Source organism: Neovison vison, chromosome X, assembly GCF_020171115.1.
Source record: "Neovison vison isolate M4711 chromosome X, ASM_NN_V1, whole genome shotgun sequence".
NCBI lineage: Eukaryota > Metazoa > Chordata > Mammalia > Carnivora > Mustelidae > Neogale > Neogale vison.
In genome coordinates, this window is record NC_058105.1 from 99885206 (window position 1) to 99911452 (window position 26247).

At 36.8% G+C, this 26247-nt stretch overlaps 1 protein-coding gene across 1 annotated transcript in view; it reads right to left on the minus strand.

The window, feature by feature from the left end:
- The window catches only part of CFAP47 (cilia and flagella associated protein 47), a 515984-nt gene that overhangs the window by 101924 nt on the left and 387813 nt on the right, over positions 1-26247 (minus strand). Inside the window, exons 53-57 of the mRNA XM_044235156.1 lie at positions 23758-23933; positions 23040-23147; positions 17361-17469; positions 13147-13251; positions 9609-9765 (exon numbers count right to left, since the gene is read on the minus strand). Of these exons, the coding sequence (XP_044091091.1) occupies positions 9609-9765; positions 13147-13251; positions 17361-17469; positions 23040-23147; positions 23758-23933 (655 nt within the window). The remainder of the gene's footprint in view (positions 1-9608; positions 9766-13146; positions 13252-17360; positions 17470-23039; positions 23148-23757; positions 23934-26247) is intronic.

Consider the following 26247-nt stretch of genomic DNA (forward strand, 5'->3'; position numbering starts at 1 on the left):
ACTGGGTAGCACACTGAGAGAAAGGGAAGCCTGGGTAGAGTTTATCTAAACAAATGAATGAATGCATGGATGGATGAATAAAAATGGTTTGACAATATTCTGTCCATAAGAAACTTCTTCAAATTTAGGGACATTGGTAGTTTGAAAGAAAAAAGATAGAAAAAGATGTATCATGCAAATGTTAACTAAATAGGAATGGTTATGGTAATATCATATAAAGTAAATTTCAGAGAAAATTAAATTACTTGAGACAAAGAGAGGCATTGCATAATATAAAATACTGATACATGAGGGAGATATATAATCCTAACATGTTTATAACAGATAACAGAGCTTTAGCTTACATGAAGCAAAAATTGATAGAGCTGAAAAAAGAAATAAACAAATGCACCATTATAGCTGGGTGCCTTAACATCCCTCTCTCAGCAACTGACAGAACCACTAGTCAAAAAATCAGCAAGGATACAGAGGACTCAAATAACAAAATTAATTGACAGAATTTAAATGACATATGTAGAACATTCCATAAAACAACAGCAGAATACGTATTTGTTTCAAGCTCCTATGGGACATACACTAAGACAGACCATATCCTGAGTCATAAAACAAACCTCAACAAATTGAAAATAAGCTAAATCATACAGATTATGTTCTTTTGACTGTAGGAAATCAATAATGGAAAGAAAAAGGGAGGGGGGGAAAAAAGAAGGACTTACACTGCCCTTTTCTAGTCTGCCCTGGCACCACTCTGAATGTCTTCTCAAAACCAATAAAAATGTGTTGTAATTCAAAAACTCAGTAAACAAGTTCAACAGTCTTCAACACAAGAGGAAAAGGGCAAAGCAGTAAGAGATTTTTTTTCCTATTGATATAAGAGCTATAGGTTTGTACAAACATAAGCTTTAGGGAGTGTTTTTTTTTTTTAATGTATTTATTTACTTGAGACAGAGAGAAGGAGAGAGAGAGAGAGAGAATGGGGCAGAGAGAGAGAATCCAAACAGATATTGCGCCAAGCATGGAGCCTGATGAGGGGCTCGATTTCATGACCCTGAGATCATGACCTGAGCCAAAATCAAGACTCGGATGCTTAACTGACTATTATCTGGTGCATTCCCCAGTGTGTTAGAAGATGCAGAAGCAAAAAAACCACTAAGGTGGTTTTGTGTTTTTTTTTTTTTTTCTTTTTTGATTGCTCTTAAAAGCCATAAGGTCCTATTGGAGATCTGGATACAGAGAAATCCAGAGAAGAAAGAGATAGGTTTCAAGAACAATTCTGGTAACATTTGTTGTTTTTGTTTTCCCAGACTCAGGGAAATTACTTAGAAATGAAATGGTAACAACACTGTTTTAAACAAAGAGATCAAGCAGCCTCCCCTGAATAAAGTGTGGGCCATCAGACAAGACATGTTCAGTAGCCAAAGAATCACAAAATTACTAGTTAAAACCAAATTTAGAGATTATCTGGTGCATTTCCCAGTGTGTTAGAAGATGCAGAAGCAAAAAAAAAAAAAAAAAAAAAAGTTCTTTGCCCAAGGTCACACAGCTTATGTCGTTTGAATTTAGATCCCCATATGCTTTTATACATTAAATATTCTGTGAATAAATGTGATGTGATGGGGATTTGAAAATAATAAAAGCTGAACTGTAAAAGCCGAAAAAAAAAAATCCATGAAGTTGTACCCACACTTAAAAATCAAAGGGAGGGTGGGTGGAAGTAAGAAGAGGAAAAAGATGTTTTCCCTTAATACAAGAATCTCCAGCTAATAAAAAAACAGCAAGGATGATAGATATGACTGATACTAGTAGGGATACTAAAATGTTTCAACAACAGAAAGGTTGTAAGGGAAAGGGTTATTCGCATTGCTTCAAATTATTACCCTCCCAATTATTTATTAGTTATAAGGGGGAAAGATGACCATTACAATATACAAATCTGGCAGACACAACCTTAACCAAGTGGTTACACTTAGTCCCAATGATGGGACTTTGTGATGTGTTGTAATAAGGACACAGTATGTGATCTTCTTCCCAAAATGTTAGTCAGAATTGAGTAATGAAGAAACAAAGACAAAATAAAAGTATATCAATGCAATGTAATATTACAAAGCTGTTATATTTAGGTAGTTCTGTATGTCCTAACATGGAATAATCTCCAAGTTATGTAATATGAAATTATGAAACAGAACTTTTTGTACAAAAAATGGAAGAAATCCATAATGTGCAATATTCTATAAAACAACTGGCCTGGACTCTTCAAAATGCCAATATTATAAGAGATAGAACAAGGTGGGAGGAAATTTTTAGCTTAAGGGAGACTTAAGAGATCTGGTAGTGCGCAACTGTAGCTCCAGCTACTTGGGAAACTGAGGCATGAGGATCGCTTGAGCCCAGGAGTTCTGGGCTGTAGTGGTATGCCAATCAGGTGTGCGCACTAAGTACAGCATCAATATGGTGATGTCCCAGGAGCAGGGGACCACCAGGTTGCCCCAGGAGGAGTGAACCAGCCCAGGTCAGGAATGGAGCAGATCAAAACTCCCGTGCTGATAACCAAATGCATTGCACAGCTCTTAATCAGGTCCCAGATTGGAAAAAAGATAAAATTTTTCAGTTATAAGGAACATTTTTGAGACAACTGAAGAAATTTTACTGTGGAGTATATATTAAATATTAATATTTCTATATTAAATCTATGTGTATGATATGGCTTTGTAGTTATGCCGGAGAAAGTCCTTTCTCTAAGGCCATAGATGCCTTAGAGATGAAATTATATATCTATAGGTAGACAGAGATGGGGTATAAATCAAATTCCTCCCCAAATTAACAATTGACAAAGCAGAGGAATGTATATGAAAGCTACAGAACTTTTCATTGTACTGTGTTCTTCCATAGTTATGAAATTTTCCAAAATAAAAAGTTGTGTCTTAAAAAAAAAAAAAAGTTGTATCTTGGGACAAAATTGAAGACCAAATGGCAAAAAAATAAAGTTAAAAATACATTCCTATAGCTTTAATGGAAGCACATTTTATTATCTTTATAATGGATTTGTTCAAACCACAGTTACCCCAGTTAGAATGGCCAAAATCAACAGGACAGGAAACAACAAGTGTTGAAGAGGATGTGGAGAAAGGGGAGCCCTCTTACACTGTTGGTGGGAATGCAAATTGGTGCAGCCACTTTGGAAAAGAGTGTGGAGATTCCTTAAGAAATTAAAAATAGAGCTACCCTAGACCCTACAATTGCACTACTGGGTATTTACCCCAAAGATACAGAGGTAGTGAAAAGAAGGGCCATCTGTACCCCAGTGTTCATAGCAGCAATGGCTACAGTCGCCAAACTGTGGAAAGAACCAAGACGCCCTTCAACGGACAAATAGATAAAGAAGATATGGTCCATATATACAATGGAGTATAATGCCTCCATCAGAAAGGATGAATACCCAAGTTTTGTATCAACATGCACAGGATTGGAAGAGATTATGCTGAGTGAAATAAATCAAGCAGAGAGAGTCAATTATCATATGGTTTCACTTACTTGTGGAACATAAGGAATAACATGGAAGACAACAGGAGAAGGAAAGGAAAAATGAATTGGGGGAAATCAGAGGGAGAGATGAAGCTTGAGACTGTGGACTCTGAGAAACAAACAGAGCTTTGGAAGGGAGAGCGTAGGGGGCTGGGTGAGCCTGGCGGTGGGTATCAAGGAGGGCATGTATTGCATGAAGCACTGGGTGTGGTGCATAAACAATGAATCTTGAAACATTGAAACAATAAAATAAAATTAAGATATTAAAAAAAAGGAAAAGAAAAAAGAAAATGGGATTTGTGTAAAAGGAACTATTGGGGCATTAAAAAAACATAAATTGTACTTAATTCTCTTTGAAAAGGAAATAAGCTCTATTGACATTAAGTATATGAGATGATAATGCTACATGTATATATTTCATAAGTAAATATATGCACATTGAAGTGTATTTGAGAAATATTTATTAATTGAGGTATATGATGTTAAAATATATTTTGAGAACTTTGTGTAAAGAGCAATGCTTCTGAAAGTGTAGTCTTCTAACAACCTACACTGGAATAAATTATGCTGGTAGGGTCTTACCCCAGACATAATGAATCAGAATAACCTAGTGTGGATCTGGGAATATAAATTTGGTAAGTTCCCAATTATTAGTTACTGACTTTTAAGATCTACTAAACAAGAAAAAAGGAGTTCTAAATATCAAGTCTCCTAAAATGTGTCTAAAGTAAAAAAACAAAAAATAATTACAGGCAAGTTGAATCTCATATTACTTTTCTGCTAAGCAGCTACAACAATAATTTTGTATCTAACTTTCCATACAAAAAAACCATTAGTTATTTGCTACAAGCAAAGCAAACTAAAGCAATCCAATTAAACCAAGGTATGAAGAGATTGTTGCATATCTGACACTCCAACTGCCCACCAATCTCAAGTTTCCCAATAATATTTATTTATTGATTGAAATACTTAGTACATTGTCTTAATTAGAGAAAGAATTTGAGAGTGTGGGAGTTTTCTTATACCTATTTCTCTCTCTTTTTATGTATACATAAAGCTATGCACACCCTGATTGGCAATATACAATGATCACTACATATTTAACATAAATATGTATTCAACTCTGGAGGTACGTTAGATAAGAGGGCCTCCAGGGACAAGATTTTCATAAACTAATTCTAACATGTCAAATAAAATGCACTAGACATTGCCTCTCCCCGTCCTGTAAGTATCATTAACAGGTCATAACTATGCTACGCTGTGTGCTTTATTCCTTTACTGCTGGTCAACATGATGGTCATAATTAACCTTGAGTCAACAACAACTCAACACAGTACTTTGTTTACATCAATCAACCTTCAAAATGGAAGCTGAAATTTGTAAAACTAATATGATAACTGGTAGGTACACTTTTATCCCTATGTTATTTTGTTTTGTACTTCAATAAAACTATTACTGTCTGGAAAAGAATCCACTTACACTTATACATTTGAATCAAATCACTAATACTGCATTTAAATTTGAATTCAGTAGAGAGAGTGAATAATCTCAAGACTAGCTATTTTAGTACAAAAGAAATGAAAACTGCTACTTCACATGCATTAGTTAGTGCTTCATTCATATATGTAACTTTTAGGTATAAAACCCATAGTGAGATTTCACAAACAGAATTATCACATGAGATCAGAATACAATGTATACATGTATGTGTGTTTGTATATTGCAGATATAGTCATTTTGAAATGTGTGTATGACAGTTTTCAGCATAAAACAGAATGTCAATACATATAATAGTGACTGAAGATTCAATTCCTGCTCTACCAACAAATATGCCAACTTTGAAACACTCATTTAGTTAAGAATAAAGCTATGAGTTAATGTAACCTCTGCCATTACTGAGCACAGATTAGCAGGTTTGGACTGTGGGTAGATGAGCAAGGGCACACACATATATATAATGGAGATGTGTCCTTAAGTTCCTAAATTCATCAGGTCCTAATTTCGAACACTTTGACTCAGATCAATTCCTGGCTACCTTTCCTTTTTCCAACTTTATTTCTGGCTAAGTAGAGTAGAAAATTTGAGAGCAGGGATTCAGGGGGGGGGGCAGCATAATTACTGAAAAGAGAGGACTGTGGGAACTGAGTCCATTGATGGCAGTCACTGAACAAGGGTACATGTCCAGGCTGAACAAGGAGGTCAAGACAAGAAATCCAAGCGTGTGTTGATGAGGCAGAGCCAGGGTTTGATGGCAGAGTCAAAAAAACAAAGGAGGGACCTGAAGAGCTAAGAAAATGCAAAAGGAATGGGAGTCAGAGGTATTTCCTGAGGTCCTTTGATTGGAGAAAGGGAGGTCTCTTTCCCTGAGATCTTAGGGCAGGAAGCAAGCAGAGAGGCAAGCACCATTCTTTAGAGCCTTATCGGTATGGGGATTTATAAGCACCATTTGTAAGCAGACAAGTTAGAATGTCAGTTAGGTGGCCCTGGAGAAGACAGCTAGATGTGATGAGTTCAAGACAATGTTCAATCACTAACTCACTCTATGGCTTTGGGAGAATTCTAAGCCTCAGATTCCACATCTGAGAAGCCTCTCAGAGTTTTTTTTTTTTTTTTTAAAGATTGAGTATAGTCACATTTACAGAGTTCAAACGTGGTACCAAGTGAGTGTACAACGAATGCAAGTTTCCCAGGCTATCTGAAGGTTTTATGTAGCATCCTGCTCCTCATGGGACTCATTAATGGTCTCCTTCGGAGAAGTCTCGACCATTCTCTGAGCATTTAGGCCATCTCCTCTCTAGTCATCTACCTCTTTTATCATTTAAAGGTGGCATGAATTAAGATATGAACAGACCCTTGAAATACAATCTTTTCAATACTTTGCCTTATGTAATGTTCAACTGAAGAACTAAGAGACAACATACAATAGAATTAATGAATTTAATTAAATAGAATTTAAAGATCCTTGAAAATGTCAAAGGGCAACATTTCTGAGATAAGTGATTAAAATAGAAACAGCTAAATATCAGCAAAAGAAAAGACATTAGAGAACTGGCAATATAAAAGTTTGAGAATGAGCCTGCAATTCTAAAAATGTTGCCTTCTTGGAAAAATAGCACATTTTGAAAGCTATCTTTTCATATATATCTTATCTATCCATCTGTCTATTGAAAGAAAAATCAGGAATGCAGGATCTGAAATACCGTGAGACCTCTCTCACTGAGCGACCACCAGCTTGGCGCTGTATTATGAAGTCTTGCTATCAACCTCCCTAAGGGGATTCTGTGAATTGTGTAGTATCTGCAGAAACACCGACATCTTTTGAAAGACAGCAAGGGATTGTATATCATGAAGTAATTTTAAGAAATTTGTAAATATTTAAATAAGAAGCTATTAATTTTGTACCTTTTAAAATAAGTATATTTGGCATACGGGTTGAATTTTTTTGTCTTTTGTTAGTCATGCTTCCTTATGGCCCTTCAACAATTCAGGCCAAATTTTGAGGCCCACTCACCAAGGAATACGAATGCAAGAAGAGAAGAACATGGTAGCTAGAAAAAACAGAACCCACAAAAGAAAGAGGGAGGAGGTTATGACAGAGAGAAAAAGAGAAACTTTATTATCAAGAAAAGGAAAAGAGAAATATTTTCATAAAGGAAAAGGAGAAAGTGAAGGAAAAGAAGATAACAGAGGTTGTTGTCTTCTTTCTCCTCAGGTTGAAGGCAGGGGGAGAACCTGAGGGTCTGAACATTTACTCAAGAGAGAAGGAGTTTACTTAAAAGAGACTGTTTTAAAATATGAAAGACTAATAAATCTTTCATTGTCAAGCTTACTGTTTTTTCCTGTTACATAGCAAGAGCATTTTAGACCAATAAAAATCAAGAAGCCACAAATTACTTCATAATTTATTTCTAACGTTAATAATCTTGATCCAACATGTTTCTATAATATTCTCATAGTTAAGGAGTGATTTGGCTGCAATTGCCTTGAAAATTCTATTCCTTGAACAGATCTATTTATCAGCCTTGTGTGCTGTTCCCATACCAGAAATTCTGAGCCCCAGAAGTGGTACAAACTTCACAAAAACACATATTTTCTTGGTGCCTCTCCAAATTTGTGGTTTCCAATCCCAACCAAATACAATACATTTCATATTTTTATTCTGTCAGCTCCATCTCCATTCCCTCCAACAATTATTTCAAACCACTGGGCCACTCGTCAAATCTCTTACTCTATCCCCTTTTTCCAGCAGATAAAAACACAAGCAAAACTGCACTTAATTCCCAAGTGCCTCTGAGACTTAACAATTTATCTACAGTCACATTTGTTTTATCCTATCTCTACCTGTCCAGAGGGAGAAATGTCCCTCCTTCCACCTGAAGCCTGATCTTAGTCCTCCCAGAGCCTTACCCATCAGTTAAGCCCCAACTCCTTTACAGCTTTAACTTCTGCTCCAGCCTGGCTGCTTCTTTCTGACTCTCCATATGCTCACATCTTTTCCATGTTAAAATGCTGACTTCCTTGAGTCTACAATCAACTTTTAGTAAATACTGGCATGTCTCTCATCACCACCGAAGTTTTCACAAGGGAATTATACAATAGATGACATTATATTCTTAATTTTTACTTAATTATTTCATACTAAGAGCAGGAGGAGACGATTAGGAAAGATGAAGATGTAAACAGGTAAATGACAGCATTCGGTTTCAGCATTAATCAAAAAAAACAGTCATTTGCAATCATGATAAAATACGATTTTGCCTCCATCAGATTGATGAAGATTATGGAGAATGGTACTAGTCAGAGTTTACAGGCAGAAGTACTATCTGTAATATACTCTTGAGAGCAGCACAAATTGCAATAGTGTAACCATCCTGGAGAGCAAGTTGGTTATTTATATCAAAAACCTTAACATGCATGCATTTCTTCTGGCCCAACAATTATGCTATATACAATGAATTGTGATGGTAGTAGTAGTAGTTTTAGTAGATGTAGTAATAACATTTGAAAAGATAAAATTAGTAATGTCTAATATTAGATTTAAAATGTGTTTCAGAAAACTTGTAATGAGTTGATTTTCAGACTTCCGTTATTTGGTCTTTTAATAAAAAGTGATCAGAAACCCCACATAATCTAATTAAAAAACATGTATCTTCAATATGACATGAAAAAAAAAAACCTCAAGTTTTTTACAACCGGAATTTAATCCAAATATGCTATTTATGAAGAAAAGAGGGTGCATCCACTGTGGAACACAGTATGAATGTTAATCATAAAGCTATAATTAGAAGTACCCTACTATCCAGTAATCACACGACTGGGTGTTTACCACAAAAATACAAAAATACTGGGACGCCTGGGTGGTTCAGTTGGTTGAGCCACTGCCTTTGGCTTAGGTCATGATCCCAGGATCCTGGGATTGAGTCCCCTATCGGGATCCTTGCTCAGTGGGGAGCCTGCTTCTCTCTCTGCCTCTGCCTGCCACTTTGCCTGCTTGTGCTAGCACTCTCTTTCTCCCTCTGACTAAATAAATAAATAAATAAATAAAATCTTTTTAAAAAATACAAAAACACGAATTCAAAGGGATACATGTGCACCCCTATGTTTATATGATGACGATACTGGGTGATGTATGAAATTATTAAATTGCTATATTGTACACCTGAAACTAATATAACACCATATGTTAGCTGTAAGAGAATTAAAACTTAAAAAAAAAAAAAGAACCAGAATACTAGAATCGCTAAAAACTTTGAAGGAATAAGCATTGGCATATTTGGGTCATGTCATAAGAATCTTACAAATCTACTACCTTACATATTTGGTTTTACAGATAAATTGGAAGAACTTGACTTGGTACATAGATTTCTAATTTCTGATTCTGGCTCTACCATTTATAAGTTGTGATTTCAGCCAAGATATTTCATCTCTCATACCTTGTTTTCTCTTTTATAAAGTAATACTATTGAAATAGCTAAAGGATCTCTAAATTGTCCATTACCCCTAATATGGTTGGATTTTGTGATAAAATAAGTTTGACTGATTACAAAATAACATATGTAAAATATATTTTTAAAAACCCAACTTACTTGTTAGTATAATATTGACCAAAACATCTTCCTTGGTGGGATTTTGGAAAGGTATAACAATAGATGAATGAAGACGGAGGTATGTAGTTACTTTTTCTACGTCTATAGGCTGGGGGAACAGTCCTACTCCAGAGAGGTAGAATATCCATTCTTTAAACTGTTTAAAGATAAACATGCATGACATATATATCCTAATTGTATACATTTTATTTGCAAGACTTAATAAATGTAATATGCATAAAAATCTTGGTAGATAAGAAATATTGCAGGGTGCCTGGGTGGCTCAGTCAGTTGACTCTTGATTTCAGCTCAGGTTGTGAACTCAGGGTCTTCAGATGGAGTCCCATGTTGGGCTCCACTCAGTGGAAAGTTTGCTTCTCTCTTTCTCTTTGCCCCTCCCCCTTGCTCATGTGCTCTCTAAAATAAATAAATGAATCTTTATATATAAAAAAAAAACTTTGTTGTTAATATTTAATCTGCATCATTATATATTTTTTCTTTTCCAAATTCCTTTTGATTTTATTGAATATTCAATGTATTTCTGCACTAAAAAAAGAGGGCAAAAGATTATTAATACTCAACTATGGAAGACCTTTCTATGCATAAGAGGTTACTTATAGCAATATCAAAGAGAAATCCTAATGAAAACCTTGTATTTATGCTCAGGGTTTTTTAAAAAATCAGTTTGTCTAGCAAACTGGAAAGTAAACACTACATGAAGTTTCCAAAATCCTAGAGTGATTTTCAAATGAAATTCAGATGGTTATCACATGAAGGATGAGATGGTAAGGCACAGACTGAAGTCCCAGTAAAAGGAAGTATGCAGGGGTGCCTGGGTGGCTCAGTGGGTTAAGCCTCTGCCTTCGGCTCAGGTCATGATCTCAGGGTCCTGGGAGTGAGCCCCGTGTCGGGCTCTCTGCTCAGCGAGGAGCCTGCTTCCCTCTCTCTCTCTGCCTGCTTCTCTGCCTACTTGTGAACTCTCTCTGTGTGTCAAATAAATAAATAAATAAAATCTTTAAAAAAAAAAAAAAAAAGGAAGCATGCATACCTGCATGCCACAGTATTTATCCCTACTTCCTAGGACAGTGTATGTTCTGTTATGACATGACAAGGAAGAATGGCTCAAAAATTACACGAAGGAGATTGCACGTTGTTCTTATCTGGGTTTCATAAGCCTGCAGAACACTGTTTGAAAATGTTTCCTTTGTGTTCATTTAGAATAAAAGTCCTGAGAGCACAACAGATTGTAACTCTGTTCTGCACTGAATACTTTGCTAACGTTCCAGATGAATAAAGAGGTCACAAAATGAAAACCAACAAACAATAACCTAGTTTATAATTTCTTAAACTACGTAGATGTGTCCAAGCCTCCAATAAAAAGGGAAACATTTAAGACTGTTTCAAACTAGGACAGTTGGTGACAGTAAACCCATAAAATGCTGTCTCCGCATAGGAAGGATTAAAGGTAAATTTTATCTGTACGTATCTTCAAATGCCTGCACTTCTTTTAGTTAGAGATTCTACTAGCAGAATACAAGTGCAATCTATTTTCACTTACAATGTCCTGACTCCACACAATAGAATGACCGGAATCAAACAACAGGGTTCAATTATATTCACAACTTTTTTTTACATTAATTACTTATTTTGGCTACTTAATAAAAATCAATCCTGGATGACAGAAATGAAGTTACTTTAAGCCACTGGGAATGAGCTGAACTACAAAAACAAGAAGGCCATGTTTTCAGGCTTCACCAAGTGGCCTGGAATATTGGAGCTTCTAAATTAAACCACATCCCACTATTATTGAACACTAGTATCCAACAACTGCCCTGGCATTGCTTAAATTATCCCTGGGTTCAGAGAGGGGAATATAAAAAAGTATCCAAACAATCATGTGCATTAAAAAAAAAAAAAAGTAATGTTTTCGCCCATATTTATCTCAAACTCTTTTGAAAGAAGACACAGTACAACCTTTAAATATCCAATTCCAGGTGCCTGGGTGTCTCAGTCAGTTAAGCCTCCAACTCTTGACTTCAGCTCAGGTCATGACCTCAGTGCTGTGAGGACCCCAGTGGAGCCCCATAGTGGGCTCCGCACTCAGTGAGGAGTCGGCTTGAGATTCTCTCAGTCTCCCTCTGTCCCCACCCCTGCTTGCATGCTCTCTCTCTCTCTCTCTCTCTCTAAAATATATAAATAAATGTTTTAAAAAATATTTCTGCCTTATTAAAAGTATTTTTGTAGAAGGAAATAATCTCTACTATACTTTCCTTCTTCTGTATGAAAAGGATCATTGTTTTTATTTTTAATATTTATGAGAATCAAGCATACTTCCAGAACATTGCTTCAGTTTATGTAAAAGTCAGTCATCATGTAAGAAATTTAATAGCCTCGGATTTTTTCTTCTGAAGGCAAATTACACATTTTCTTGGAAAGGAGGATACTCCAGGCACCCACAGGTCTTGTACTGACATGGGGTCCCCTATATTATATTTGATTCCATTGCTTCTCAGGTGGCATGTTTTGTAAGCTCACTGGTGTCCTGTAGGATTTAAAGCACATATCTCCATTTACATTCCTCCTCATAACACTTGAAGAAATAAAAAGTAATAATAATTGTCAAAAGTTATGTAAAATTTTCATCGGCGGTAAGAGAGTTATAATAGTCTGTAGGTAGCTGCAAAAAACAGTCAAGAAGACAGACTGAAGTCACATGTCCTGGTTTCAGGTTCAAGTTAAACCTCTTACTAGCTGCCTGACCTTAATTTCCTTGTGTCTGTTTCCTGATTCATAAAATGAATTGATAGTTCTACCACAGGACTGTGGTGAGAAATGAGTTGATAAAATTCTTAGAATGGCATGTAGCAAGTTTAGAGATGCTTAAAAAATTATTAATTATTATTATTTTGTTTTTTGTTTATTTTTTAAAAGATATTATTTATTTGGGAGAGAGCGTGTGTGAACAGGATGAGGGGCAGAGGGAGAGAATCTCAAGCAGACTCTGTGCAGAGTGTGGAGCCCAATGTGGGGCCTGGTCTTAGGACCCTGAGATCATGACCTGAGCCAAAACCAAGAGTTGGATGCTTAACTGAGTCACCCAGTTGCCCCTTAACTATTATTGCTTTTAAAAAATTATTATTAATCAGTAACACTGTACAGATGAAATACTATGAAAGAATAGTACAGTATTTGTAAGATCACATTTTCTACAGTTTCATATTTAAGTTCATGAAAATATGAATAAACATTAAGTCAGGAAATTAACATAAATGCTAACAAAATAGCATTTCCATTAAAATACCTATATTTTAAATCTGGTTGTATGTTCACCTTCACTCAAGTAATCTAAGGATTTAAAAATGCCTTCTTTAGATGCCTCCACATGCACAATGTATACTGCATTTCCAAAAGTTGACTGAATTAATAATTTACAATGAACTTGTTTTGCTTGCAAAATATGTCAAGTGAATGAATTAGACTTATTTATTGATTCTGAAATTTAATGAACTTGACTTGGTCCAAGAATAGTCCATTATACCTGAGTACAGCAGAAGGTGATAGAAACTTGATGACCAGTTCTTCCAAGAGCCGAAGGAAAAAAGTGAACAGATACCTCTTTGATGGAGTGAGGAGAGACGGTCAGCTATGTAAATTCAGAGAGAAAAAAAAAAAATCAATGCTTTTGTTTGAGCCAGGATCTTTGCATGCTAGGTATATGGCACGTTGATTTTCATGTGATTAGTGTGTTGCCTTGTATGTGCTACCCATTCTTAGCATGTCTGCTTGGCGAAGACTGGTATAATGGCCACAGTAAACAGTGTTTAGTAGTTTACCCCATGTTCTTCCTCCAGGCAATGACCACATGGAGTTACTCGCTTTATAAAAGGAAATCAGGATGAATCTTTAGAGCTGAGTAAGAACCCCATATAAGCTGAGTAAGAACCCCAAGTAACAGAAATAAGCACGTTTTTTAAAGAACCTATAGCTTATAAATCCCAAGATACATGTGAAACCACCGAGAACCTAACTTTTAGCCCTGGTGATGTCAAGAGATGAACTGATTGTAAGCATAGATGTAAGGAAGGTTTCTTTTTCTTTTTTAAGATTTTATTTATTTATTTGACAGACAGAGATCACAAGTAGGCAGAGAGGCAAGCAGAGAGAGAGGAAGGCAAGCAGGCTCCCCGCTGAGCAGAGAGCCCGATGCGGGGCTCGATCCCAGGACCCTGAGACCATGACCCAAGCCAAAGAAAGAGGCTTAACCCCCTCTGCCTTCGGCTCAGGTCATGATCTCAGGGTCCTGAGATCGAGTCCCATATCGGGCTCTCTGCTCAGCAGGGAGCCTGCTTCCCTTCTTCTCTCTCTGCCTGCCTCTCTGCCTACTTGTGATCTCTGTCTGTCAAATAAAAAAAAAAAAAGAAAGAGGCTTAACCCACTGAGCCACCCAGTTGCCCCAGGAAGGTTTCTTTAGTATACACTGAAGTGTTCCTTTTTGTCTGATCACACACACACTCAAGGTGTGACCTGTTAGAATAACTTGAGTCTGAGCAGTATTAGAATGGGTTACCTTTCTGGAGATTATGAAAGAAGCCAGCAACTCCATCAAAATGCTATACTGCGAATAATATAATCAGCTCTTACAGAATGATAAAATGAGGGGCACCTGGATGGCTCAGTAGGTTAAGGCCTCTGCCTTCAGCTCAGGTCATGATCCCAGGGTGCTGGGATGGAGCTCCACATCGGGCTCTCTGCTCAGTGAGGAGCCTGCTTCCTCCTCTCTCTCTACCTGCCTCTCTGCCTACTTGTGATCTCTGTCTGTCAAATAAATAAATAAAATCTTTTTAAAAAAAAGAATGATAAAATGAAAAGGCATATGTCTTAAAAGTTAATTTTTTTCATTACTGTATTTTTCACAATAACTTTTGAAAATATAAAACTGCAATACAGTAGTGTCATTCGAATCCTTGTAGAATGTAGCACTTAGTGTTTAATAATAATGCTCTGATAATGACCATGGAATACAAACACAATTTATTGTTATAACAGCCACATCCTTACTCCCTATATGTGTGGTTTATCTATAGCAAATATTTTTATCTCAGGCTGGCTCTCACTCTGAGAGTTAATCACTTAAGTTTATGTATAAATAAGGAGTACAAATTAATTTTAATATCAACCTTAGCAAAAAAAATGTTGTATTTCATATATTCTTTCAATTTAGCAAATATGAAAAAAGTTCTCTATATAGATAGATAGATATAAAGAAATCATCTGCTTCATTAGAAAAACCACATACTACTACATTAACTTGGATTTTAATTCTAGTTCCACCACTTACTAATCATGTGGTTTAAGTATTTTAGCTTCTCTGGCCTCAAATTCCTCTTCCCTAAATATATGTCAGAAGCATATGGTGCAGATTGAGGTAGTGTATATAACCAAACAGTAACTCAATAAAATTCCTTTATTGTCACCTAAAATTCACTGAAAAATCCCACAGTTTCAAGGAAAGGAAGATAAACACTATTGGTTGCAACTTATCTGTAGCAAATGTACTGGTTTAGTGTAATGGCATATAAATACTATGTTAAATATAGGACCTGTTGGAAACTTGCAAACATTTAATTGCAAGCAAGTGTCATCATAATAGCCAATTCCAATATGTGAGTTTACACTGGATCTTAGCTGAAGAGAGGAAGATTATCAGAACAGCTGAGTAAAGTTAAATTTGGACAGGATACTAGATGATGTGGGAGATTAATTATGCTATTATGAAATATAATCTGAAGCACTTAGTGTTGAAATAGCATGATGCCTATAACTCACCTTCAGACTGAACAGTAAGAAATGTAAGAGAAAGAAAACAAATGTAGCAAATCATGAACATAAGAACCAAGGTAGAAGGTATAAGTTTGTGCACTATACTATTCTTTCAACTTCTGCATCTGTTTGAAATTTTCCATAGTATATAGCTGATGGGAAGCAAGTGTTTTATATCATTATTTTCCTTGATAATCAGTCTATGCTTACTTATTGAAGGGTTTATGAGTAAACATCAATATTTTAAAATCCTTACCTATGTAAACATGAACACTATACAACAAAGCCAAGAATAAAATTATACATGTATGTGTGTATACATATATAAAATTATATAAGTATGAGTGTGTGTATATATATATATATATAGCCTTTCCATTTATTATCATTATTACTAATGTGTGCTCCTATTTGTTCTCTAATATATAATAGTATTTTTCTCATCTATAAATTTATTTTTGTGTTGTTTTCTAATATTCAAGTTAAATGCATACTCAGAGCTCAAAAGTATGTATGACAAATGTATAAAGGAATGAATGGACAAGAAACCATGGTTAAAATGTTAAAGCAGAGTCCATATTCTTCATTATGTAATATAAGATGATACCTGAAATATACCACATTTGTTTTCTCTTAGATCACAGTTCATATTCTTCTGTAAAAGAGGTGATATAAAGAATATAAAAACACCCCTTTCTATTGAGGTATTTCAGGTATTTATAAACCATATCCTGACCACCATATTCTGTTTAATTTATGGAAAATACAGTGTTAAGTAATACAAGCATGTGTGTACATTTTAGTATAGTTATTCTAAGACAACCTATATATGCAATTTTAGCAATATAATAATTAGTGATACCTAATCTGACATATCATGGCAGTTAAGAACTAATTTCATATCATGATACTATAAATTGGCAACCACTCATTGATAAGAGATAGGTATTAAGATACAAATGAAATCACGCTGTAGATTTCTTAATCACTAAGTAGAAAATAGTAAAAGCCTTTATTTAAATATTATATTTAACACGGTTTCATGATTTGCTGTGAGATCCTCCGAAGAAAAAAATCTATCAAAATTATCATTTTGGGGGCGCCTGGGTGGCTCAGTGGGTTAAAGCCTCTGCCTTTGGTTCAGGTCATGATATCAGGGTCCTGGGATCGAGCCCCACATTGGGCTCTCTGCTCCACAAGGAGACTGCTTCCTCCTCTCTCTCTGCCTGCCTCTCTGTCTACTTCTGATCTCTGTCAAATGGGTGGATGGAATATTTTAAAAAAAAAAATTATCATTTTGAAGTTTACCTGAAAACATGGTTTTGGTATTCATTGGGCATATTTGGTATCATATGCTTGGAAATAAAGATATTGATGCTAAACCTTCAGATCTTGTTTTGTTACTTGTGGGAAGAGATAAGTGATTGGGCTCATTGACTGGTAGTAGTCTCTGCTAGGGACCAAGGAGTGAGAAATGGGGGAGAGAAAGGAGAGAGGGTCAGAGCTGTTCACATTGTTTGGAAGTGGAGGACAGGTGATGGGCAGGAACTCAAGTGCTGGAAGGAACTAGCCTCTCAGAACCCTGGAAACATAGAAAAATTGCTGAGTCAATATCATACTACTGGAAAATGGTTTCCAAATGTGATTACTAAAATGGTCAGCAATAAAGCACAGCCAGTTTACTGAGAGTCCAGTGATAATGAGTATGACACTGGCATATAGAATTTAAAAAATTTATATGGACACAATTTTGGCTTTTTTAATCAATTAAAATGGGGGTAAATATGTATGTATATAAATTCTATTTTTAAATTTGAAGCATTTGAAGCCTTATTAATAAATCAAATGATAATACCCCACAGTGTACTCCAAAATCAGTATTGAAAAATGCTCTAATAGTGGCAGGTTACTTGGCTTTCCAAATATACTTACAGATGATCTGTTAACATCCAAGACAAAATTTTCAGGATTACTGTTTGTTGCTTGCAATTCTAAGGTCTCATGTGTAGGATTAACTAAAGGAATGATCTGAGTGGCATGCCTGGAAAGAAAAATGAAGTAAGTAAACTTGTTCATAAACTTGTTCAATGATAATTTTATAAATTTGATGACTATCATGGGTTGAACTGCATACCCCAAAAAGATATGTTTAAGTTCTAACTCCCAATATCTCAGAATGTGACCTTATTTGGAAAGAGGGTCAGTGTAGATATAATTTGCTAAGATGTGATCATACTGGAATAGAGTGGCTCTTAATCCATTATGACTGGTGTTCTTATAAGATAATGTGAAGACACATGACAAGATGACCATATGGCAATGGAGGAGGAGATTGAAAAGATGCACTTCTAAATCAAGGAACACCAAGGATTGCTGGTAAGCACTAGAAGCCACAAGAGGAAAGGAAGGATTCTCCCTTATTGGTTTCAGAGGGAGCATGGTCCTGCTGAAACCTTGACTTCAAATTTCTAGCCTCTGGAACTGCTAGACAATATGTTTCTGTTGTTTTAATCCACCCAATGTGTGATATTTGTTATGACAGATCTAGGAAACTAATACAATGACTTGTATGAGTTTCAAAATAAGAATAATCATGTATGCACTAATGGTACTTTGCTAAATTAGTCCTTGACTTTCTACTTCTGAGACCAAATGTTATTCCACACTGTTTTTGGAGCAATATTTACTCACTATTTTATAACTATTAAATTCAAGCAAAAAGGTTAACATAGTCTAAAAATAATAATAATGAGTAATACATTCATAAGTTCTGTCCATTACATTGAAAAGATCCAAACCAATGATGAGTAAATACAGAAAAAAAATATGGTTGGTATTTATTTTCAGAGCAAAGACTAATCAAGAGGATTCGTAATTCTCACTTTACCATCATTTCTAATACCTTTTGATGTATAGCATGAAAACTGTTATCGTACAGAAATGCAGTGTAAAACCACACTGAGATACCACCTCACACCTGTTAGGATGGTGTCATTTAAAAAAAAAATAAGTGTTGGCAAGGATGTGGAGAAAATGGAACACTGGTACCCCACTGATGGAAATATAAATTGGAACAGCTACTTTGGCAAACAATAGGAGGGTTCCTCAAAAAAATTTAAGAAGTAAAAAATTAAAAGTAAAAAATTTAAAAAGTACTATAGGTGGAGGACAAGATGGCAGGGAAGTAGGAGGAGGCGCCTTTTAAACATGTACCCTAAAGTGAGTTGATTACCTACCAAAGATCTCCGATCACCCATGAAATCAGCCTGAGATCAGAATTATACACGTCTGGATCTCTACAGGGGCCGAAGACGCCAGTGAGCAGGTAAAGCGGAGTGGGAACGCGGGACTGATCTCAGAAGACAAACAAAAGGGGGAGGGAGCCACCAGAGGCGACCGGTTGGAAAGTAATACCCCAATGCGAGCGAGAGCGCCCTGCGTCTGGGGACCAGCAGTAACTTGGAGACTGGCTGAAAGCACTCCAAAAGAGCAAAGGATCGCGGCGGGGATGGGTGGGTGGGGGGCAGGATTTGTGGGAATTGGGGCAGCTAGGGACAGGGGCTTAAGTCCCTGGCCCCAGGACAGCCACCTCTGGTGCTGAGCCAGAGAGGGTGTGGCGGAGAAACCAGGTTTTGGTCCCTAAGCCGCCAGCGCACCCGAGAACGAGTGGGTTCTGGCTCCTGTGAGGGGCTGGCAGAACGTGCGAGCCCTGCTACAAAGTCTGAGATACGGGTGTCCCTCATCCTCCCCTAAGAGAGTTACAAAGGCCCAGCCACTGCTCTTTGACCCGCGCCATTGTTTCAGAGTCTAAGACGCGCGCCCCAATCTCTCCCCTGACAGAGGTACGCAAAAGCCCAGACGGTGCTTTCGGACCTGCGCCCCGTTCTCAGGCCTGAGACGCGCGTGAGACCCACAGCCTCCCCTGAGAGAGGTGCGCGCAAGCCGGGCGCTCTTAGACCCAGAAAGACCAGGCGCTCCCAGCCCGGGCCAGCGGGAAAATCTCAGTGTGCGATCTCTGCTTGGAACCTCGCTGGAGGTCTGGAGCTGCCCAGACAGCCGCCACTGTCGTGGCTTTGGGTACAAGGAAAAGATCCTGCGTCCCCAGGGACCGCGACTCAGAACCTGCTCTGCCAGTGGCAAAGGGGGAATTCATTTGGGCTCTGCAGCCAGACTGAGGCTTCTCTCTGAGAGGGAGGTCAGGGTACAGTTTGATTTCCTCTAAAACTACAAAAACCATCAAAAGCGGTCCAGGTGAGAGAAAAAAAAAAAAGTGAACAAACATAAAAAACCGCCAGAGAACAAAAGCCTGAAAAAAACCAGTTTCCTCAGAGCCCACCCCCTTGAGGCGGGCGGGAGGACTTAACTCAGGGAACATCAATGACTGAAAACCCACGTGGCAGGCCCCTCCCCCAGAAAACAAACCAAGAAAGGAAAAAAAAAAAAAAAAAAAAGACTGCAAGAGAACAACTACCACTACTTCATAGGACAACTTTTATTTTTAACTCGTTCCTACTATTCTGGTTCATTTTTTTTTATATATAGATAATTTTTTAACTTCTTTACCATCACAGTGAGGTGTCCAGTACATCAAATTCCATAATAACCTTCTAACCTGACCTTTTTGATACACACACCTGTGTTTTTCTTTTACATTTCTATATTTTGAACTACTTTTTTTTTTTTAATTTTAGTTGAGTTTAGTCTAGTTAATTCCTTTTTATTTTTATTTTCTAATATTCATATAGAGTTAAACTTCAAAGTAATCCCCTTTCCCCAATCAATACTACCCCTATAGGTAAACCAATTTTTAATCCCGCTTTATCTTAGGAAAGTTGAGTCCTTTAACAAAGATATCAAGATACATCCAGGAAGAATCAAAACAACCTTCCTCGCCCACACTGAGAATTTATAACCACTCTCCCATCTTTTTCTTCCACCACTGTTTCTGTGTTTTTGTTTTTGTCCTGATAGTATATAAATCTTATACCTGGGATTCCTTTTGATGAGGTTCTTCCTTTATTTGCATATATATTTTTTTTCTCGTGTCATATACTTTTATCAGTATTTTTGTTTGTCTACTTCATAAATCGTACATTGGGGCCCATTTGGGCTGAACCTTCTCTTTCATCTTCCCTTTCTTTCCTGTCTCTCTCTCTCTCTTTTTTTCTTTTTCTTTTGTCTCTCGTTTGGGTGGGGAATCCTGATTGCTCAGAAGTGTTCCAGGGTGCACCTTGACTGCATCACGGTCGATACATCCAGCTACATCCATTCAGTCATCTCTCACCAAAATGACTGGGAGGAGGAATGCCCAACAGAAGAAAAATACAGAGGATGGACCTTCTGCAACAGACCTAACGGCTATCAACATAGACAATATGTCGGAAAGAGAATTCAGGCTAACAATTATCCAGGCAATAGCTAGGTTGGAGAAAGCCATGGATGACCAAACAGAATTGATTAGGGCCGAACTGAAAGCGACCAGACAGGATGTTCACAATGTTAGGGCGGAGCTAAAAGCTACCAGGGAGGAGGTTCACAATGCTCTCAATGAGTTCCAATCCAATCTAAACTCTCTCAAAGCTAGGGTAACTGAGACAGAAGATAGAATTAGTGATCTGGAAGACAAACAGATAGAGAGAAAGGATCAGGAGGAAGCATGGAACAAACAGCTTAGAAACCACGAAAACAGAATCAGGGAAATAAACTAGTAAGAGAGTTCAAAAGTCAAGCATCTTTGCATTAAGACAGGACCAACTCTGAGGTGTAATTTATGCTACAGAGCCCTCTGCAGGATCACATAGTCTGGGGCTACACCTGCCATCACACCCTTGCTTAGCTTCTTCCCCTTTCTTATCCTGCTTCCCCTATTCTCTTACTGATTGTTCTTACTGGGACCACTTCCTTAACAAAGGACTTGCTAAGGATTTATCAGGTACAGATCTGGCACTGGGAGGAGCTAAGGAGCACTGCTGGAGTGCTAAGGGAGATAAATTAACAAAGAGGTACTGATTTGTCCATTAGTGCACAAGCTCTTTAAAAGCATGAATTGTGTATTGTCCTTTGGACAGAAAAAAAAATCTGAGACCTAAAGTTTCATCTATCAGTGGTGATTGAAATGCAGGAAAGACAACTTGGAATGGTAACAAAAACAATACTGGAGGATCTACTGTGCCATTAAAATCAGCCCAATACTCTAAGTTATATTTAATTAAAAGCCCTTTATGTTATTTCACCTGGATGCTGTTTCTTTTACATATGCTACTTCCAGGGTATTTTAGGTTTGCCTTCAGGCCTAACACGCTGTATTTTGTTTGAAGCAAGATTGCACCGAATCCTCTTGCAGATTCACGTATTTCCTAATCATCCTTTGTTAAGTATTGTTAATACAATCATGTATAATACTATAATATGAAGCAGGAAAGAGGCCAAAGGACATCTCTGCTAGAGAATGTAGAGATTTTGGCACGTTTTTATATTCACAGATGTTATTTATTTGCTTAGAGACTATTATCTTTCAAAGGTTTGTAGGGCAAATCTTTGGATTTCCACTGGATTTTCTATGTAGATCCACTAGTTTGAATCTGGAAAATTATATACAAGAACATTCTCCTTAGTCTCTTTTCTACATTGAGTGACCTAGGGCAAATCACTTAGCATCTGTAAACCTGACTTGTTGCCTGTGTTGGAAATAAAAATCAAAACCACAATGAGATATCACCTCACACCAGTCAGAATGGCTAAAATTAACAAGTCAGGAAATGACAGATGCTGGTGAGGATGTGGAGAAAGGGGAGCCCTCCTTCACTTTGGTGGGAATGCAAGCTGGTGCAACCACTCTGGAAAACAGCATGGAGGTTCCTCAAAATGTTGAAAATAGAACTACCCTATGACCCAGCAATTGCACTACTGGGTATTTACCCTAAAGATACAAACGTAGTGATCCGAAGGGCACGTGCACCCGAATGTTTACAGCAGCAATGTCTACAATAGCCAAGCTATGGAAAGAACCTAGATGTCCATCAACAGATGAATGGATAAATACGGTGTGGTATATATACACAATGGCATACTATGCAGCCATCAAAAGAAATCAAATCTTGCCATTTGCGACAATGTGGATGGAACTAGAGGGTATCATGCTTAGTGAAGTAAGTCAATTGGAGAAAGACAACTATCATATGATCTCCTTGATATGAGGGAGTGGAGATGCAACATGGTGGGTTAAGGGGGTAGGAGAAGAATGAATGAAACAAGATGGGATTGTCACCATAAGTGTCACCATAAGTGACTCGTAGTCTCACAAAACACTGAGGGTTGCTGGGGGGAGGGGGTTGGAAGTGGGGGGGTGGGGTTATGGACTCTGGGGAGGGTATGTGCTGGGGTGAGTGCTGTGAAGTGTGTAAACCCGGCGATTCACAGACCTGTACCCCTGGGGATAAAAATATATTATATATTTATAAAAAATAAAAATAAAAAATAACAAAAATAAATAAAAATTTTTAAAAAATGTATTTATGTCTTACCAAAAAGATTAAGTAGATTACAACAATATTCTTTTAGATAAACTTTTCTCCTTCCATGAAACAATTTTATCTATGAAATGGAACTTACTTCCCAAGGTCACATTGTATTTCTGGTATTGTGACTGGTTTCGGCAATTCAGTAGTTAATCTCAGTAAATACCAGAACTCGAGAGCCACATCTGGCTGAAAAACAATGCTGGTGGAGAAAAATATACAAAATCTTATCAGTGGTTTTAGTTTGTGTAATAAAATTGGCAGAAAAAATCCCAAATAGGTGGTTTCAAATACAATATTTGACAACTGCTTTGTGACACATTCTACTGTTGTTGTAGATCTATTTTTAAATGTTTCATTTTCATGAGAAGATCACTTCATTATTCAGAAAAAAGTGTCATCATTAAGATCTGTTTAATAAATGCCTGTTGAATGAATGAAAAATATTTAAACATTAATGAAGTCAAATGTCTTGCAGGAGCAATAACAAGAGAAGTCCTGCTTTCTGTAATTAAATCCAATTTGGTTCGTTGATTTAAACACCTGTATATTTTTGTGTGAAGGCTATTAAGTGATACGCAACTCTGGAGACCTTTCTGTATTATCAGCATGTGCTCCCTTCTGGGGAAACAGAAACAGAACCTGTGACTGTCTATAAGTATTAACTGGAAACAATAAATAAATAAAATTATAACTGGGCTGGTATGTCAACTCTGTCATCTTTTATTTGAGTAGATGAATAAGTCACTTAAAATCCTTTTGAAGGCTTTCTTTCAAAGGATCAACAATAAAATGCCACACTCAAACCATACCTTTCATCTCTACAGCCTGTAGTCGCTGGAGAATACTGTACGACATAGTTCATGTACTCTAGCGGATGCAGAGTAAGTTGCTTGAGTCCATTAAGGGCAGCACTGGATAACTGCACATCTATGTGAATGATTCTCTCTTTTGGATTAGAGAGAGGTATTTCCATGCAAATGCTCTCCTAGAATTACAGAACAAATATATAATAATCAGCTTTTAGTGTCCGCATAGAGTGAGTCATTGTTCTATAAAAGCAAATGCAAAGAAAACTTTTATATAACATAAGGCCATTTATTTTATTTCTCTCCTTGATCCACTATTAAATATATATCACTTTTAATCTCTTATATGTTTTTCTTGACTAGTCTTGGTAAATGGTATTTTTTTCAACAACAAATACTCTAAGACATCCATCTAGCTAAATGCTATGGAAAGGATAAAATTACATTTAAAATATAGTTTTCGGGCGCCTGGGTGGCTCAGTGGGTTAAAGCCTCTGCCTTCAGCTCAGGTCATGATCTCAGGGTCCTGGGATCGAGCCCCACATCGGGTTCTCTGCTCAGCAGGGAACCTGATTCCTCCTCTCTCTCTGCCTGCTTCTCTGTGATCTCCATCTGTCAAATAAATAAATAAAATCTTTAAAAAAATAAAATATCGTTTTCTTCGATACCATTATGACCATGAGGTCCATTTGTCAATGTTTTCTCTAGCTGTGGTACTCAAACTTTAGCATGCATAAGAATCATCTGCAGAGATTGCTAAAACATAGATTACTGGCCCCCACTGCCCCCAAAGACTCTGATTTAGTCGCTCTGGGATGTGGGCCTGATAATATATATTTCTAAAAAGTTCTGCTGATACAGAGGACACACTTTAAGTATCTCTCTACATCAGTATTAAGTACTAAGGAAAATCTGAAGAAGACAAATCATGCTGATAATACAATTACCTTCTTGTTTAGAGTCTTTCCTTCCATTCTGGTTTCTCCTATCCTGTCCCTCTAGCTACACTCACTTAGCCCTGGAAGGTACTGTTCAGGTTCTAAGACATTTCTTGATCCCCATTCTGACCATTCTAATGACTTATATTTCATCCCATTACAGCCACAATCTCCACTATACTACAGTAATTGTAAAAAGCCATTAATTGAAACAAAAATGTTAAAGGTGATCAACAGACAGGACATATCTCAATTCTGAACAAGGATGAGTTGTCTATAATGTCTTACCCTAATGAAATGGAAAATGTCAAGCATTTCAGTCATAATTCAAAGCTTGGCAATGGGCGTACTTTAGAACTTGGAATTATTTTGAAACTTATCACATTATAGAATGACTAAAACAACCTTGATACTAAGCTGGTAGGGACAGGTGGTGACGGGGAGAGAGTTATTTACAACACATATCTTCAAGATAGACATTACAGCTTCACCCAAAGAATGAATACTTGCTTAATTACCAATATATAAATAAATGAGTGGATAAATGTTATATTTTAGGGGAATGGAAACAGCATTGAGTGTGGTGAACATCATCTGGTAAGGAGAGATGAAAAACAAGAATATATACAAATTTACAATTAAATCAGGATATCATTTATTACAAATCAGATTTAATTATAAATGCATGGGAAAATGGCTATCCACAATAGTTTCAGGAGATATTAGAATCATGGATTCTTAAAATACATGGGCATTTAAATTGCTGTAGTAAAGTAACTAAGCTCATGATTATAAAGAAAGATAATTAAAAATATAAAATGGAAAAAAACCAATAATGACATTATGTCATTGAGTTTATCATTTTCTAGGCACTCTGAAGTATTTCATGAGACTGTTATAGAATTCAGCCTCCTAAGGAAGTTTCTAAGGGTCACACAAATCAACGACTAGGCCATATGCCAGGATAACAAATACCAACTATATATTGGACTAGAAACTTTGCCCAGCTCCTTAGGCAGAAAACTGAAATGAGACAGCTTTGGACTAGACATTTGTCCTGGTCTATTACTCAGATATTTCTCAGACAAGGTCAGTGTCAGTTTAAAACAATGCTTTAGCTTCTTCTTCACAGAAGTAAAAATACTAGGATCTAAACCAGTGATTTTCAGAATGTTCTCATCACAACCTAGAGTAATTCATTTTACATCACAACGTGGCCCACATACACATACCACTGAAAAAAAAGATTCACAAAATGATCCCTGCTCTTCCCATATGTGACATTCTCTGATGCTTCTATTCTCTTGTATTCTATTATACCCCCCTCCTCCCACCCCCCAAAATGCTTGTTTTGACACACTCACATTTTTTTGAGACCGTACATTGAAAAACTCTGGTCTAAAGAGGAATGAAGTACTGGAATATCAGATGGCTTTATGTCTCATCACATTTAGACTCTGAACACAAAGTGGAACAAAACCACTTTCAATCTGCTGCAATGGCTGTGAACTACAAGCCATGAAACAGAAGCACGCCCTAGTGATACAAACGTGTT